We start from the raw sequence: 18059 nt of genomic DNA, 5'->3' as shown, positions 1-18059 counted from the left end.
GGAAACAATGGACCATAGTGGACCAAAGGTCTCCCAGCACGACGAACAGCTCTCTGGTGCATGAACATGACCCATGCCTGAATCACACTAATCAGTGCTGCTGCCTGGATTATCAGCCTCATCCGTGCGTCCATAACCTAGTCGACATCGACGATTCGTTCAGTGGGAAATCGATCCTACACCTAGCTTAATGGCCTAACCACTGAGCTAACAAGGGGGGGGAGGGGGTGCTGCTTACTGGCATCGGAGACAAGGACAACGTAGGGGGAGCCATGGCACAGACTAGGTCGACCAGACAGTGGCCAACAACAAGGGCAGCACCAGATCCCCCGCAAACGCCGTCGCCTCTTCCACCACCGCCGCCTATAGCTCAGATCTGAAATCGCAGCCGCCGCCGGTGGTGAGGCAGTAGGGAAGAAAGGGGGGTAGTGGCTATGGGTGAGTGAGTGAAAGGGGGGTGAGGCCAATTTGGCGCCGGGACAGCGCGCCAGATTTCCATCTCCCGCCATCCCCCCTCGCCCTCGCCTCGCTCCCGCTCATGCGACCTCGCGCCGCACTCAAACTGCCGATCCGAGCGTTTCCAGCGAGCCAGACTCTGGGCTGCTTTGAGGAGCGTGCGATGCAGGCCCAACAGGAAAACCGGGCAACCAAACAGGCCTCTCCCTTCCTGCGCGGGTCTGGTTGGGCTCGATGCGGGCAACCAAACACGCCCTTAGTAAATTCGAACACGCTTCTTGTGCAAGCTGCATCCTAGTAGGATAGCAACTACCATACCATGATCAATCACAAGTCTTTATCGGAAAAAATGATCAATTACAGGTGACCGGTTGAGGTTTGCGTTACGAGTCGGGTGAAAGTTTGGGTGTTGCCAATGTGTTGCCTCGCTCGTTAACCCAGTCAAGCAGGCGTGTCTTATTGCAGCGCTGAGGAAACCATAACCTGTGAGCTGTGGCTGGAGCGGCGGCACTGGCGCGGGATGAAGCTGCTCACGACGGATCCCTTGCCGTGGGAAGGACTCCGGCGTGGAAGAAGACGCTGCGCTATTTGTAGGCTGTGTTCGGAGGCTCTTCACTCCACGACTTCGCTCCCGGAGTGACCGGAGCCCTAGTTAAAAATCATGAAGTGGGCAAAAAGGTACTCCGCAAATCCTTGTATTATGTGGAGCTGGGGGAGTGCCGAACAGGGCCTTAGTTATACAGTAGATAGACGCAAGAGGTTCTTGGTGCTGTTATTAAGCGCATTCATGCGGTATGTAAATCGCTGACTGTCGTGCAACAGTCTGTGCTACCCCTGCTGAACTAGGGGTAAGCTATTGAACATTTTGCAGAAAAGCCATTGATGAATCTTAAAATTATACGCAGATACAATAGCTCTTTAGATGCCCGTCAAATCTAAGATCCAACGGCCGAGAAGTTCGTATCATGGCATCACCAAAGTTTCGGTATCACCTGAAATTTTCCCAAACCAGCCGCCAGTGTAGGGTAAATAGACGATGTGGCGAGGCATGCTAGATGTGTGAATTCTACAGGTCATGTGCACATGCCAGTTATCCAGCCGTTCCTGGTGCGGCCCAGTTCTTTTCACTCGATTCTGAACAATCTGGGTCTGAAAAATCAAAAGCTCAAAAGAACCGGATCTGATTATCCAAAATCATTTGAAAATCGCCAGAATCAGTAGTGCAATCGAAAATCGTCTCGAGACCTCGCTTGTGGCGATTCAAATCAAAAGCTCGAAACGTTTCGACTTAAGGTGGTACCCCTATTTGAGAGGCAAATTACCAGAGAACTGCCACTGGTGGGCGGTGGCCGGCCCGGCCGCGCCCAGAAAAACGAGTCGCACGACTCGTCCCTCTCCTTCGCTCGATCCCCAACCTCCCCACTCGCGCTCGCGATAGGGTTACAGGGCCGCCGCCGCCCGACAGCCCGCCCCTCCCGCTCGCCGGAAGCCCGCTGCTCTCCCCCGCCCGCTCGCTTCGAGGCCCGCAGCCGTTGCTCCGCCCCGGCCACTCCTTCGCCCCGCCTGCTCGCCTCGAGGCCCTCAGCCGCTGCTCCGCCCCGGCCGTTGGCCTCGACACCCGACGCCGCCTCGCCGGAGTTTGCTCGGGCCGTCGCCTAGGCTGAGCTCTCATCTCCTCTCTGTCTTCTCTGTTCTGTTCTGGGTGCAGCTCTATTCCTTCTTGTTCGTCTCTGTTCCTAGTGTACATGGAAAAATGGATGGATGTTTGTTTGTTTGGTAGGAGTAGATGATTTGCTTGATGGCTGAATGGATGTATGCTCGTTTTCATGCTCATATTCGACATAAATTGTCCAAAACAACTACTCCCAGTTTTAGTTTTAGCAATTCAACACACAGTTTTAGTTCAGGGACATTACAGACATTTTAGCACACAACTCATCCCATAAATCTCAGACCACAATCTTAGAAAAGAGCTCGACAGCTGATTTTGGGTGATTCTGCAGGGAACTGATTTTGGGGGAAGTTTCTCAAAAGCTGATTTTGGAGACTGCGCGGTGGCTATTTTGCGGCGGAGGAGGGGTATGCGCATTATTTTGTCTCTGCATAGTAGCGATTTGAATTTGATAAGTATAGGCATAAGAGGGGAGATTGGAGGCGGTGGAGATGCAAATCCTCTCGCGCTCGATTACTCGAAGCGTCAGCAGGGTTGCCTCTGCTCTGCCTCGCTGCTGGTTTCCAGCACTTGCGCGAGGAGATGCTCCACGAAATCAACATCTTGATCGTCTTTTCCTTGAGAAGAGTACACTGAATTGGCTGCGCCAGTTCTCCATACATGGCGTGAATGAGACGAAGACTAATAATGCAGCAGAGGACAGTGTCCAGACGTTAAACACTAGTTTAACTGAAGATACATGTTACATGCCGATAATTTCAGGGAGCAGCCACCGTGATGATATACAAGAGAGCGGCTTATTGGGAACATAATTACTTTTTTGATATCGCTGACCGTACAGAGACTCGGTTGGAGCCAGCGCGTGCATACGATATACCGCGTAACATGATGCAGATCTTTTCAATGAAGTTAGCTAAAGCTCCTATCAACAGTGGCTCAATACAGTTATATGGATATATAGCAGCACGTGATGAAGTTGATCTAAGACTCAATTATGTTTTCAATCGTAGCAGGGATGATCCCATCATCGTGCAGCAGGGTTCTCTAATTGAAATGAACGGCCCTAAGAGAGCCATCCTGTTGATATTTGATGTGCTACTTGAGTTTGACATGAGGATCAAGAATGGGGAGAATGAAGAGGATGATTTACAGCTGATTGATGGAATCTCAGAATTTGACGGTTTACGCATGTCGTGGAGACCGCACGAGGTTCGCATTGGTGGAAATTGTGGTGCAGTTGATACGTCTTTTGCACTTGTTCATAGTTCAGTTGAGGCCACAGTACAAGTTATCATATCAAAAGTGCAGACTGGCTTTGATTTATCTCTCAGTTCTACGATTGCTCTTCTGGAGATGAATAAAGAATTCCAGCTCTTCAGTGGAAATATTAGTGAGTCCTGTGGCTTAGAAAGCTTTGTGATTGCTGTCACATGGGATACGCTGATGAATTTGAAGTTCAAGGTTGATCACGAAGGCTGTAACAATAATATTGAACGCAATTGTTCCTTCAAAGCTAAGTTAAATGGACACACCAGCCATCAGCTAAATCTCGAGACTGCCTCAATTTTAGTTAAGGTGACTTGGGCTGTGTTGCCTGCATCGTTGAGCAATTAACAGTATTGTGTAGTCCTGCACTGAATGGATTTGTTTACTTGGGTAAATGTTGTTTGCAGTCATGAATTCTGGCATTAACTACTGTAGACCTGATGTCATTGCTTTCTAAGATCACTTTGAAACCTGCAGTTGTGCCGAAAGCTGGGTCAGTTTTCGTCCTCCAAGCTGGTTGCTGGAAGGTGACACTGATCGGTGACAAACTGTCACCAAAGGAGAAGTTGAAGGAAACCCAGTGTCTGCAGTGTGCGCAATCACCGATCAGTTAGAGTTTCGAGCCTGTTAGACTCTGTTTTCTGACAAATTTTGCCCACAGTTTTTCTTGTTTAGTCTTTGTTTCTGTTGATTAACGTCAGTCTATCCCTTCATTGCTTAGCACCTGGCAGTTCTTGTTGCTCCACATTGTAAGCCTCTCACACCTAGCAAAGACGCAACACTGAGAAATTCCTTGGTTAATTCGAACACGCTTGTTGTGCAAGCTGCATCCTTGTAGGATAGCAACTACCATACCATGATCAATCGCAGCTCCTTATCAGATCTCTTTTTGATCAATCATAGGTGACCAGTTGAGGTTTATGTTACTGGCCGGGTGAAAGTTTGGGTGTCGCGTTGCTAACGTGTTGCCTCGCTTGCTAGCTTAGCCAAGCAGGCATGTATTGCAGCGCCGAGGAAACCATAATCTGTGGGCTGTGGCGGAGCGGCGGCACCGGCGCGGGATGAAGCTGCTTGCCGCGGATCCCTTGCCGTGGGAAGGACTCCGGCGTGGAAGAAGACGCTGCGCTATTAGTTATACAGTAGATAGATGCAGGAGGTTTTGTGCGCTGTTATTAGACGCCCTCATTCGGTGCATGAATCGTCGCCGTCGTGTACCATTCCGTAGCAGTCTGTGACGCCCCTGCTGAACCAAGGGCCAGGCACGCCAATCATCTTCTCTGCGCAAACCAGCCTCAGTTCCACAAGTTGACATGAGGGCATGGTGTACAGAATGACTGAAGAAGGATGACACATCGGCCAGTGTAGGGAAAAAAGGTGATGTGCCGAGGCATCCTGGATGTGTGAATTCTATAGGTCATGCACACATGCCAGTTATCCATCCGTTCCTGGTGCCTCTTATGCCTACGCTTATCAGATTCAAATCGCTACTATGCAGAGACAAAAAGGAATGAACAATACCAATACATAGAAGTAAGATGAGGAACAGGGAGGATCGCTCCTTATAGACACTTGGGTACATGCGGTACAGCTAGTGACTTGAAGTCATCGGATCTTTGTTGGGTCAGTAGCTACGAATTCTTTGGTTATGAGCTTGGGTAAGAGCCCATGAGATCCTTACACAAATGATGAAGTTGTTTTGTGTTTGTCCTTGGCTAGATCAGTCTATTGGGTTGGGTCACAAGAGCTTTAAACAAATAATATTTTTAAAAGTTTTTTCAGGTATTGTTCTTTGGTCTCTACACATGTGGCTAGCCAACATAAAAGGGCTAAGATCATGTACTCCTACTCAATCTGATCAATATAAAGGTTCTGGAAATAAAGGAAAAGGAAGTGGATCTAATGGACAAGACAAAGTGAGCTCAGTAGAACCAATTTTGCCTAGTTGTTACCATCTTCCGACTCAGACTCACACCCGGACAAATTTCTAGCATGTTAATTAGGTTATGCCTCATCTCGGCCTGATAAAACCAGTCATAGATTTACTTTCCTCCAGAATGTCTTATATGCAAAGATACGTTTGTACCTTAATTCTGCAGATCAAAAGAGTATGTTTGAAATTTTCTCCTTCTATGCATTGTTCAAACTTGAATTCCAACAGCTACCCTATAATCACCTTTCATAGAACCATAGTCCAATCCTAGCTACCACTAGTAGTTACATAGTACATGTGGTATTCTATCATGTATCGACTCAAAACATGGCTAACACCAACTGAACCGATAGGAACGGACACTCTTGAGTTTCAAGATCAAAGCATAGGAGCTACTGCAGGAAACTGAAACGGAAGGAAAACGGAAACAGACCCTAAATCTCGTCTCTAGAGTCGAAAATGGCCTGCACTTTCCGCCACTTCCTCGACTACAATAGTCTCAAATGTGTTTTATTGGGAACTAAATTACCATTTGATAGTTGTCTGATTGCATCAGGACCGGTCCTGAGATTTCAGGAGCCCGGGGCGAGTCTACAACTTTGGGGCCCTTAATACAAACATCATGACAAATCGGTATCGTATACAAGATGTTTCCAATAAATGTCGTTGTCATTAACGAATTAACTATGTTCTTAGGGCCTCTTACATTTTTATCGTCGATGTTGATGCTAAAATTTTCTTCTGCTTCAATTTAGAAGTTTTCTTAGTTGGTTTCTTTTCCTCCACAACAAGTATCCCCAACTCATCATTTTCTCTTCCATTTTTTCAATCTACTCCCTCTGTAAACAAATATAAAATATTCTAACTGTTTTCTTATTAGGAAGTAGCATACATTTTAATGTATTTATTCACTCAATTCAGTTCGTATTTATTTACGAAGGGAGTACTGGATAACATACATTGTAAACGACAGTAATATACAGCACAAATTGTTAGGAAAAAAATTGCATCGAAGGTTGAACGATGCATGCTATGCGTCATGTAAATTACGTAAATTAGCAATATACGTATAGGAAATAGGGATTGATTGTATGGCATACCTTGAATCATACAGATCGGTGTCGCCTCATGGCGAACGCTTGTCGAGTGCTCGGCGGCTCGGCTCGGCAATGGCACCGTGTTGACTGGAATCTGGCGGGACACTCTATGATGTGCGTGTGTGTTCAAGGCCCAAGGACAGGGTAGCGGAGTTCATCGGCGTATTGCCACAGTCAGGGCCATGGAGTTAGATCGTCCAGCGCCTGCCTGACGGCAACTCGCGATCGGGGCCCTGAACTACAGATCGTAGGAAAGAGCCAGAGACGCACGATTCAAAGAAAGAAATCGCTGATTAAGGAAAGAAAGAAACCGCTGATTGCCTGCGTTGGTTAGCTTTTTTTAGGGACACCTGCGTTGGTTAGCTGCATGCGTGGGCTGGGGTACATACGTTTTTAGGTGAGGATGGTCTACCTACGTAGCATACAGAATACCTGGCGCGGGGCCCCTGTATTTGGGGGGCCCAGGGCGGCCGCCCCCTCTGCCCCCCCTCAGGGCCGGCCCTGGATTGCATCAAATAGCTCAACTAAGTTGTTGTATAGATTTCTTTTAGAACGAAACCACGGGACGGGCTCGGCTTTAAAATAATAAAACTATAGAATTTTACTAAATAGGTTTTGACAGATTAACAAATTTGAGAAGGTGTAAGTGGCATCATTATCCGTGACACTAGAAACACTTTTGGAATTAAGTCAGAGGACAACCACTTCCAAGGTACTTACTATCCCACTTTCATAATGCAATATTTGATTTATAGTTTGCTTGAGAGCATGTCTGTTACAATGTTTTCTCTTGTTCTGGAAGATTGCACTATTAATCTTCTCTTGGCTTTTCTTTTCTATGGCTAATCCGATACTTCCTTTTTCCCATTGATCGTGCTAAAAATTTGACTGTAACTCTTCATCCAACGATTCTATTCGAGTTCTCAAAGAAATACCATGAAATAAGTCAACTAAATAAAATTTGCATAAGGATGGTACTCTGGGAAACAGACGTGGAACACACTCTTGTTCTTTTTCCCTTAGGTTCGCACTTAAAATTTACATGACAAAAGTTTAAGCAGCCATGGCTTTTCAGATTCTTTCTCAAAAACATTGCATTTCACTCACTCAACCGAACTGCTTTCTCCATAGGATGGTTCGTAACGACATATGTTCTGTGTAGTCATTGATCCTATTAATTATGCACACCTGATGGGATTGCTTTGTAAGAAGCTCACATTGAAACCTGCAGTTGTACCGATAGCTGACAATTTTCATCCTCAAAGCTGATCGCTGGAAGGTTACACTTCGAAAAATTCTCACCCAAGGAGAAGTAGAAGGAAAACCAACCTCTACATCGTGCCCAATCACTGACCAGAGAGAGTTTCCAGCCAGTTAGACTGTGTTCTCTCATAAGTTTTATCCAAAGGAACCTCTACAGTTTTCGTGTTTAGTTGTGGTTATTCTTGATTGATGACAATCTATACCCGCTTGGCTTAGCACATAGCAGTTCTTCATGCTTAAGCTTGTAAACTTATAAATCCCAACAAAGGTGGAACACGCTTCTTGTGCAAGTTGTATCCTTGTAGGATAGTAATGTGGAGATGCTTTTTTGTTGTTTTGAGGTGTGCATGATGCACACGATAGTACGGATGGACAAATAGTCAATGTGGAGAGCCATGATGGTTGTGTGAATTGGATAGGTCAAGATACATTTATAGTTACCCACTGTTTCATGGTGCCTCTTATGCCTACACTTGTCAAATTCAGATTCCTAGTGTGTAGAGACCAAATAATGCACCTAATAGGAATGAACAATACCAATAAAGTAACATGCGGGATAGGAAGGATCGCTCCTTATAGAAGACTTGGGTATGTGTCATAGAATAGTGATCTGAAGTAATTGGATATCTGTTTGTCCTTAGTTATGAGCTTAGTCCTTTTGTAGGCAAGAGCCTATGAGATTTTAAAACAATTGATGAGGTTCTTTTTTTTGTGGGATAACAATTGATGAATTTCTTGTGCTTGTTTCTATCGGGTAGGTCAGATGTATTGTGAACTATAAAACAAATGATGAATTTACTGAGCTTGTTTGTCCTCGGCTAGATCAGTCCACCGGAGAGTTGTATTGTTCTTTGGTATCTACACATGTGGCTAGCCAACATAAAAAGGCCAAGATTACGTACTTGACAGGACAACATGAGCCAAGTAGAACCAATTTTGCCTAGTTGTAATCACAGGATTCTATACTTTTTATTTTATTTTTGCAACAGAGATTTTCTTGCAGAATTTTCTTGCAACAGAAGTATTGTTGCAAAAAAAATTAAAGATCAATTGCGGAATCTTCTGCAACAGGGGTCATTTTTCCGGAAAAAAATTCGCAACAAAGTTCATGTTGCAGAACTCTATTTTTGCAAACAGATATCGTAGCATGAAGGAGATAGTGCCGGCGGCCATGGCCGGCCAAGGTCGAGCTTCCGTTGGCGTCGGATGGCAGTCGCTCGTGTGGTGGTGCCACGATAGATCACGGCTACTGCCCGAGGTGCGTCTCTGGCCGTCGTGGTGGTGCTGCTCGCAGCTTCGGGTGATTCCGTCGCTCACTGTTGATGCAGAGCATCCCACGTTCATCCTCATGTACACTCTGACTACTCTCCAAGCCTCAAGAGGAAATATGACGAGACCTCGAACATACGCCATTGGACATAAGGTAAACTCGCTCCTCTCCGAACTTTCACTTTCTACATGTGAGACATGGCTACTACCTCCAACGTGTGTGTTATGCATGATCAGGTACTTAGAGGAAAGCCACGGAGCCACCACATCCAACGTACGAGCTAGCGATGACGCCAAGTACAAGGACCAAGAGAAGAAGCTGCCCGAAGTCTTCAGCCACCGGACGATCGGGCAACGCCGGACGTCCGACGCCTGGGCACTCATCCAGCAAGAAGGGCCAGCCAACGGAAGCTACAACGGCCGGACGACCGACAAGTACCGGACGTCCGACACACTCCAGCGACCGGACGTCCGACCGTCTCCGGAAATCCAGCGCCACCTCAATCGAGCCAAAACGCCGGACGTCCGACAAGTACCGGACGACCGGACCCTCGCGAGCCACCAGACGTGCGGTCCCTATCGGACGACCGGCGCCTGTCTGTGCACAAAGATCGGGCCCGAGGCCCATGTATCCCCCACTTACCCCTTCGTGTCCCCAGACTATATATACTCCTCCACCTCCTAGTTAGGGTTAGCAAAGTAGTAGCTCATTAGAGATAGAGCTTTGCTCATCCATCACGGATCTACTCCACAAGAGAGACCGCGGCCCCTCTTCGGAGATGATCCATCTTGGATTCAAGACCCCTCATGGGAAGATCCCTCGTGGATTCAAGACCTCCTTACGAAGAAGAACCGGTTACCCTATGTATTGTCCTTTGTTGGATTTGGATCGTGTATCTCTTTGTGTTTCAAGGATCTAGCACATGTGTGACTAAATCTTGTTGGTTTGAGTGATTCTCTCGTGTTTCCCCCGTGATTCCTCTCGTGATCTTCGTGTTCTTCGCAAGATCCGCTCCTTTCGTGAAAGATCGGCCACTTAGGGTTCCACCCTACATCATCTTGGTATCATGAGCCACGTTGATCACGATTTTGGAGTCTCCCCTCTTCGTTTCCTAGCCTAATGTTGTTGTGTTCTTCCCCAATTTTGAAAATCCCCACCAAAAATAGCCCTAATTTTTGATGATTTATTGGTTTGATGAAGTTTTGTTGGATTTGATCCATGGATTTGCTTTTTTTCAAGTGGATCTAGCATCTCCCCGAGTTTCCACATCTTTCATCCACGAAATCTCCTCAATTTTGACCCCAAAATCCTCAAATTTCACCCAAAATCACGTCCTGAAACTCGAATTTCGCGTTGACCTCGACCCATCGGACGACCGGCGTTTTACGGACGTCCGGAGCCCCAGGGACGACCGGACGTTCGCAACTTACCGGACGACCGGAACCCCCTAACCCGAGCCAAATTTACGGATTTCCGAGTCTGCCGGGACTATACCTGGCCATTCCTCGGGCCGGGCCAACCAAAGCCTGATACAAAAAACACAGGCCCGAGCCCGGCCCGGCCCGGCCGTCGGGCCTAAAAATCGGGCCCAAGCCCGGCCCATCACACTAAAAGCCTGTCGGGCCTCAGGCCACGGGCCAGGCCTCTTCCTTAAATGGCGAAATCGACTGGCCCGGGCCCGGCCCGGCCCGGGCTTCGGGCTCAAAACCTAGGCCCGAGCCCGGCCCATGGACAAGGTTGGGCCGGGCCGGGTCGGGCTTTTTCGGGCCGGGTCGGGTCGGGCCGACCGGGCCGGGCTGCCCATGGCCAGGACTAGCCTGGACGTCCGGCCCCCGGACATCCGTCCTTTTACGGACGTCCGTAACCTGTAAAAACTGACTTCGTTGAAATTTTGTTTCGGCCATGACTAATTCATCCGAACTCCGATTTTGACGTTCTTTAGCTTGTTTTGAAGCTCTTGACATCCCCCTTCCCACAAAAATACCACCAACATCTTTTGACTTCATCAAATTTTGTGAACTTTGGCATCTTTGCCTAGGGCTTCCACCATCATCCGCTACACCACCACCGACTTCCGCAACCTAACCAATTTTGTTCCCCATTGCATATGTGGTTGCTTGAGTAGTGATTCGAGTCTCCTAAGGTGTTTCGGCTACTTAGGGACAGTTGCTTCTTCATCAACCACCACCACCACTTCCGCATAGGCTTGCCCATCATACACTTCCGCCACCCGAACTTAACCCAATTTTGTTTGAGTTGTGAGTTTTGTCTCCTAAAGTGTCTCAACTACTTAGGGACAGTGACCTTCAACTCCGACTCACATAACCCAATAACCCTCCACTTCCGCATTGCCTACTCGCATAACCCATCATTACATTTCCGCAATCCATTTGAGCTTCCGCAACCACCACCACATTCCCGCTACCACCATTTGACATTTGACATTTGACATTTGAGATTTTGAGTTCACGGTTTTTCCGTTTCCTAAGGTGTTTTGGCTACTTAGGGACGAGTCTCCATCATCTTGGTATCTCCATCAAGATCACCGCCGCTCATCATCGACAGTATCATCTTGGTATCGTGGTATCCCTCCATTGTATATTCCCTTGCCATTGCATTGATAACCCTTGGCCCATTTTGCGTCACTTGCCTATTGAGACTAGCCTTTGAGTATTGCCGGCAACGTTACTTGTGCACATTAGTGATCTTCACCTTCCATTGCATACATACCATATCATATTGGTATCATATCATCCCTTGTGCCACAAGTTTTTTCCCGCTTATATACAATTGCTATCTTGGTTTGTGCATTGTGCAAAAGTGGCCATACAAAAAAAGAATAAGCTTTTAAGAAAAAGAGAAAGAGCAAAGAAGCTTGTAAGCAATAGCCATAGCATCATACCACATTGCATATAAGATTGTCATATCCGATCATCTTGGATCATACCACCGGAACATACATACATAACATACTTGGGATAGAAAGTTGATACATTTTGCATCTTATAGGTTGTGCACAAGTGTCGTATCCGCCTATTGAGCAATCGTGCTAGCGTCTCTCTTGAGTTGTGCAACACGAGCGTTTTCCGTGGATTTCACATTTTGAGCTCATTCCTTGGTTGCACGACCCCATTTATCTATCGTATGTGTGTTTCCGTGTGCCATTCATTGCTATTGGTCTACTTGTTTCACTTGCAAATTTGTGAATCTCTTTCAACATTATTGACTCCTGCTAACATTTTGCATCAAATTTTTGTGCCACTATCCTCACCAAGCTCCACCATAAGCCTTATTTGTGTAGGTGTGAGAAACCGACAAGAATTGGTACCAATTGTGCTATTTCCTTGTTACATCATTGAGTGATCATTGATCCATATTCAACATCGATCAAGGTACATTTGATATAGTTCTTCTCCTTTCTCCACTCATATTTTCTCAAGTATTGTGATGGATAGGCAAGGCATTTCATCTCCGGTCTTCGACAACAACGACAGCGTGACCAACTACATCACCAAAGCGTCAATCTTCGATCTACAACGACAAATGCAAGGCGCACAATCAAGATTGCGAGAGCGCATCGAGAACCTCTCCATCGACATTCGTCACTCCGAAGCAAGTAAAAGGGCTACATCGACAACAAGCTTTCCGCACAAAAGGAGGAGCAATATGCAAGGATGGAGGAGATTCGGACCTTGTTGATCAACCGTTCTTCCCTTCATCATCCTCAAGGCGGCAACGTTCAAGTCACAAGTCTTCAGAGCGCAAAAATGATGCAAGCGCAAGTCGTCCACGTCCACATCTCCATGGCGACCACCATCACGTTCGTGATTCACATTGTCATGAAGGGCAAGTCACCTCCAAGCATCATGTGCACGACAACGGCGAACGCCATCGAGCTCAAGCACGACAACGACACCATCATCATGATGATGCTCCACGAGCGCAAATTCACAAGTCCCAACAAGCCCTACTTCACGCCAAGTCCAAACATCATGAGCACAAGAGAAGACCGCGAGACAAGCACCACCAAGATGGAGCTATGACTACCACCACCACTTCGGCATCTTCGCCAAGTGCTATCAAGGCATCTTCGCCTTTGGACGTACGTCATCTTCACCTACTTTCCATGAGTTCGCCTACATCGACATCTTCACCAACGAGGCGACCACCTACGAGCGAGGGTGACACTTCCATCTTTGAAAGCCCCCCAAGGAAGATGGCCAAGCATGGGACATTCCCTTTGGTCATGGAGACGAGCTACGAGGTGCCACATCATATGGGCCTCCTACAACAAGACAACGACAAGAAGGTCGAGCAAGGGCCATCCCCTTCGACCACGGCGACGAGCATGAACCTCTTCAACTTCATGAAGACGGCGCCCATATTGGACTCATACTCCGAGTCAAGCTACGCGACCGCACATGAGGCCCTATCTTTGGTCTTGGAGGAGAGTGATGATGTGCTATCTTCGGCCTTCATCCACAGCTACGACCACGACATGATTGAGCCTAGAGACATTTGCACCTACATCTCTCCGACCACCATATATGACATTGAGTGCATTTCCTATGAGAGGATGAGTGTGACCACCACTAGCCCCATACATGAGAGCATGCCACACATCCTATATGAGGTTGAGAGCCATTTGAGTGACTCAACCAACCATATGAGTGAGAGCATCATACCGGGAGTGAGTGAGCCACAACACTTAGGTGAGGTAGTTGACACAGCATGTGAGGCCACTATGATTTCTAACAACCTAACCTCTACTCCGAGTGTGTTTTCTTCTTTGGTGCTAGGTCTCCTACATGACGACATACCTATCCTCGACGAGTCCATACCTCCAATGGAGACGACGATGCCCATGGTGGAAGAAGATGCACCCCCACATGGTTCCATCAAGATGAAGATGACCACGACTTGGTCTTCGACACCTCACCTACAACACATGAGCGATGCTCCAAAGGTAACATGGGTGATGGTGCTTCTCTTGTCCCACTAGTGGACTATTTTACGAATGATTGCCTGCATGATGTTGACACACCTATTCCCTTGCTTCATGCTAGTGCGACTTCCTCATGTCATGACTTACCTATTTATGATGAATATGATGACGAGCATGTCGAGTTGCCTAGTTGTGATGTTATGCTCTCCATAGGATATCATGTGAAAATTCTTTTGGTCACACCATGTTTTACAATCCATTAACCTTGTCATATGCTATGAGTGAGATATCCCATATTGCATCATTTCAATCTCAACATAGTAGCTATGCATGCCCCATTAAAATAAATCCCATTTGCACTTATGGCATAGATGAAGAGATGATGGTCATTGGCTTTTGTTTTTCATGTGATGATATTGCCATGATTCCTTTACATGATTTGCGCAATTCATCTACTATGCCATGCCATGATCACATAGAACCAAATATGCTTTGTTTTGGATGTTGTCAATATTCTCCATGTGATGTTTCCATTAATTCTCGTGAGGAGACCCCCATAGTTTCCTCATACATATTAGGAGATTTTGATGCATTCCATACTTTGCATGATTCTCATAATTGCTTACACCATATGCATTCCACACATAACAATGCTCTAGATATTTCTCATGATGCATTACATCCTTTGAGTCTCCATTATGCCATACATAACAACAAACCTATCATGATGGATGACATGTTTCTATATCACACATCTCATTTATTTGAGCATTGGCTATTTTGTGCTAACCAACACTTGCACGTGCGCATCATGATGGATGATGTGTACATATACCACGCACACACAATTTTCCCTTTGTCTTTGTTTTCTATAGATACTCCCGTATACTCGTCAACCTCTCAATCCCAAGAGTTGACGAAAAGAGCTCTTGAGAGCAACGGCGATTTGGGATCCCGTGGATTATCATTCCCACCATTCCCTTCGCGCAAGGACTACGCGCATCTCTTATACTTGGCTCTCACACAACTATGGGCTATATATCACTTGTTACATTATGCCCATTGTATCTTGTTCACTTTGCATGTTATGCCTCTTTACATGATTTTGCTATGCAATTGTGACCCTTGCTTGCATTTACCCATGATTCACCATTATGCTACTCCTATGTGTATTTGCATGCTTGGTGGAGATCCTTGTTGCTATTGCCATGTTTATCATGTGCCTCATGCTATTGATGCTTGTTGTGTTGGGAGAGTCATGATGTCCCATTGCTATTTACATATGGCCTCTCGCCAATACATTGATGATATTTTGCTCATACATTGCCTTCATGCTTGTGATATGTCCTGTGCATTATTCATGACCACCATTTGCACACATGACATGCTTGACATGATTCCCTCTAGTATGTTGCATCTTCGCACTACTAGCTCACACCACTTGATTGCTATGATTGCTTGCTTTGTTGCATCACCCATGTTCCTTTCTTACTCGCTTTCTTGGGTTGATGACATATATATTCATGCTTCTGACATGATACATCTTGTTCATTGTCGGTTGCCTCCAATTGTTGCATATATGATTATTGATCTTGGGGACTTGGACACTTTACTTGTGATGCATGCTTGCTTGATTGCGCATATTATATTTGGTTGTTCTCGCGTCATATGCCTCCATACTATGAAATGCTCCCTTGTCCTTTCTTATGATGAGCATGATGCATACACTTGTTGGGTATTTTACCATACGAATGATAGGTTTTGCATTTCCTCTAACCTCATTTGTTTTTCCGAGTATTTGTCATGTTCTTTCATTTTGAAGGATCCACAAGGCGGTGCCGTCATGAGACAATTTGGTTATGTGAAGGCATACACGATGTGCGACACCAACATTTTCGACATTCTCATAAAGGTGAACTCCTTCCCTTTGAGCCATCATCAATTACGCATATTGGATGGGTCACTCTTTCATTGTTGTTTCCTTCTTGTTGTCTACAGGATACATCTCGTGAACGGAGGAGCGACATGGGAGATTGGCTCTATGGACCTTCAAGTTGAGGAGCGCTCGGACTTATTGGATGCACCTTCGAACCTCCACTCATGCCACGACATCGAGCATTGGTACACCAACACCTCCATATTTGTTGATTGTGCTCACACATGTCATGCTCGATGGACATATCATACACATGACAAATTTGCATCTTATGCATGGATCGACTCACATTATGATTGCCTTGTTGCATCTTGTATTCCCATGCCATCCATGATATATGAGCTTGTGCATTTCCTTAGCAAATTTGTTGTGATCTTCCTTGATGGCATATTTATACATCATCATCAAATTGCCCACCATCAATTGCATGATAGCATAATAATATTGAGCATCCATTGCCATATTCATGCTATTGATAAACCGTCTCACTACGACATCATTTTGCACCGTGGTTGCATTGATCATATTCACAATACATTTGTGTGCACAATGAATGCTTTTGCTCCCATGAATGTGTCGGATGTGGGGTTCCGGCAAACCCTTAAGGTTCGAACACTGGGTGCGCGCGAAGTCTTCCCCTTGTACCGATCTACGCCCTAGCTCGCTAAGATCTCGCGGACGAACTCGACGAGCTCGCAACACAGAAAGACACATGATTTATACTGGTTCGGAAAACCGTTGTGGTGTAACACCCTACTCCAGTGTGGTGGTGGTGGATTGCCTCTTGGGCTGATGATGAACCATACAAGGGGAAGAACAACCTCCTGAGGTTGAGGTGTTCTTGTGCGTGGCTAACTTGTGTGGATGAGAGAGCGATCTAAGATGCCGACCTCTCGCCCCTGATGGTGGCTAGTCCTACTTAGAGGCCCTGGTCCTCTTCCAAAATATTGAGCGGGAAGGGAGCCAACAACGGCGGGCTAATTTGAAGGGGGACAGCTAGTACAAGCCATCCTGACAAAAGGTGGTCTGCGCCTGCGAAAGGCTCTGGTGGTGATGCCATCTTGGGCTCCACGATGACCTCCGTCTTGCCGTCCTTCTGGTCTTGGTCTTGGTGCACCAAAATGGCAACCTTTTCCTGATGCCTCGGTACTCCTCGCCAGCGCTAGTTTCCTTAGCACCAAAGAGGAAACAAGGACGCTACGCATGCTGGCGCCCGCCTGGCGCCCGCCTGGTGTCGATCGTCATGGCTCACGTCACGAGAGCCTCGTGAGGTTCGCCTCGCCTTGATACCTCCGCTCCTCGTGAGCCTGCCTGACTAGGCCGCTCCAGAGGAGGTATCATGTCATCCTCCTCGCTAGGCTTGGCCCCTCGCAAGGGTCTTGGATGCCTTGTTGATGAAGATGGGCCGTACGGCCTGCTGGCTCAGCCACGCCGCAGCCCGCAGGCAGGAAAGTCTGGAGACCCCCATTCCCAGGACGCCGACAGTAGCCCCCAGGCCCAAGGTGTGCTCGGGCTTGGCTTCACGGCGAAGCCAAGGGCCAAGCATGGAGCACTGCGGGCCCCCAAAGCCTGCGGCCTTGGTTGACACATGGCGGTTGACTGGTCGTGGGTGTCTCTGCTTCCCCACGCTGCCTCGGCGACTGCATGACTTGATGAGTCCCTGCGTCATGCAAGGGAAACCATCATTACCTGCGGTCGTGGGAGGTGCCGGTTGGCCTTCTCTTGCTATAAATGGGATGGGGGGCGGAGCCCCCATCTCCCATCTCTTCCTCGCTTGTTGCTTCTTCTTCCTCGCTCCACTGTTAGCACGAATGGCGCCTATCAGAAGGTTCTCTGCCGAAGAAAAGGGGAAAGCCTCCCGGGAAGTCCCGGAGCAACTCTCGCCGAAGAAGAGGTCGATCCACCGCCGTGAAGAAGCGGCAATGCAGGTGGTGGCGAGGCCTTGGTGCGAGCGGCCTCCTTTAGGGTATCCACTACCCCTGTATGCCCAAGCCGTGGGCTCAGGAGGGCGGGGCGACGAGCAGCGCCGCCGGCGCCGCGCTCGGGGTCGCCGCGCTGTGGCGACGCGCGCCATTGCCCCCGGAACCCACGCCGCGGACTCCTCGCGTGAGCTGGTGCTGTGGGCGCCGATGCCGCCAAGCTCTTGGATCTGCTTCCCGTGGTTCTTCTCTGACGTGATGCCGCCGAGGGGGCCTCTCAAGCTCTAGTTGCAGCACGTCGATTG

At 47.4% G+C, this 18059-nt stretch overlaps 1 protein-coding gene across 1 annotated transcript; it reads left to right on the top strand.

Annotated features, from left to right (window-relative positions):
• The first annotated feature begins 1808 nt into the window (after positions 1-1808).
• LOC125521376 lies at positions 1809-5120 on the top strand. The gene has a single exon (XM_048686438.1). The coding sequence runs from the start codon at positions 2906-2908 to the stop codon at positions 3740-3742; it is 837 nt and encodes a 278-aa protein (XP_048542395.1). The 5' UTR covers positions 1809-2905; the 3' UTR covers positions 3743-5120.
• The last annotated feature ends 12939 nt before the right edge of the window (positions 5121-18059 follow it).

Source organism: Triticum urartu, chromosome 1 (genome assembly GCF_003073215.2).
Source record: "Triticum urartu cultivar G1812 chromosome 1, Tu2.1, whole genome shotgun sequence".
Lineage (NCBI taxonomy): Eukaryota > Viridiplantae > Streptophyta > Magnoliopsida > Poales > Poaceae > Triticum > Triticum urartu.
The sequence above is the reverse complement of the archived record's forward strand: the minus strand, read 5'-3'. Positions and strand labels throughout refer to the sequence as shown.

Bases quoted from the DNA above. Each gene is read 5' to 3' on its own strand.
- LOC125521376 (XM_048686438.1), top strand. From the start codon at position 2,906: ATGATATACAAGAGAGCGGCTTATTGGGAACATAATTACTTTTTTGAT.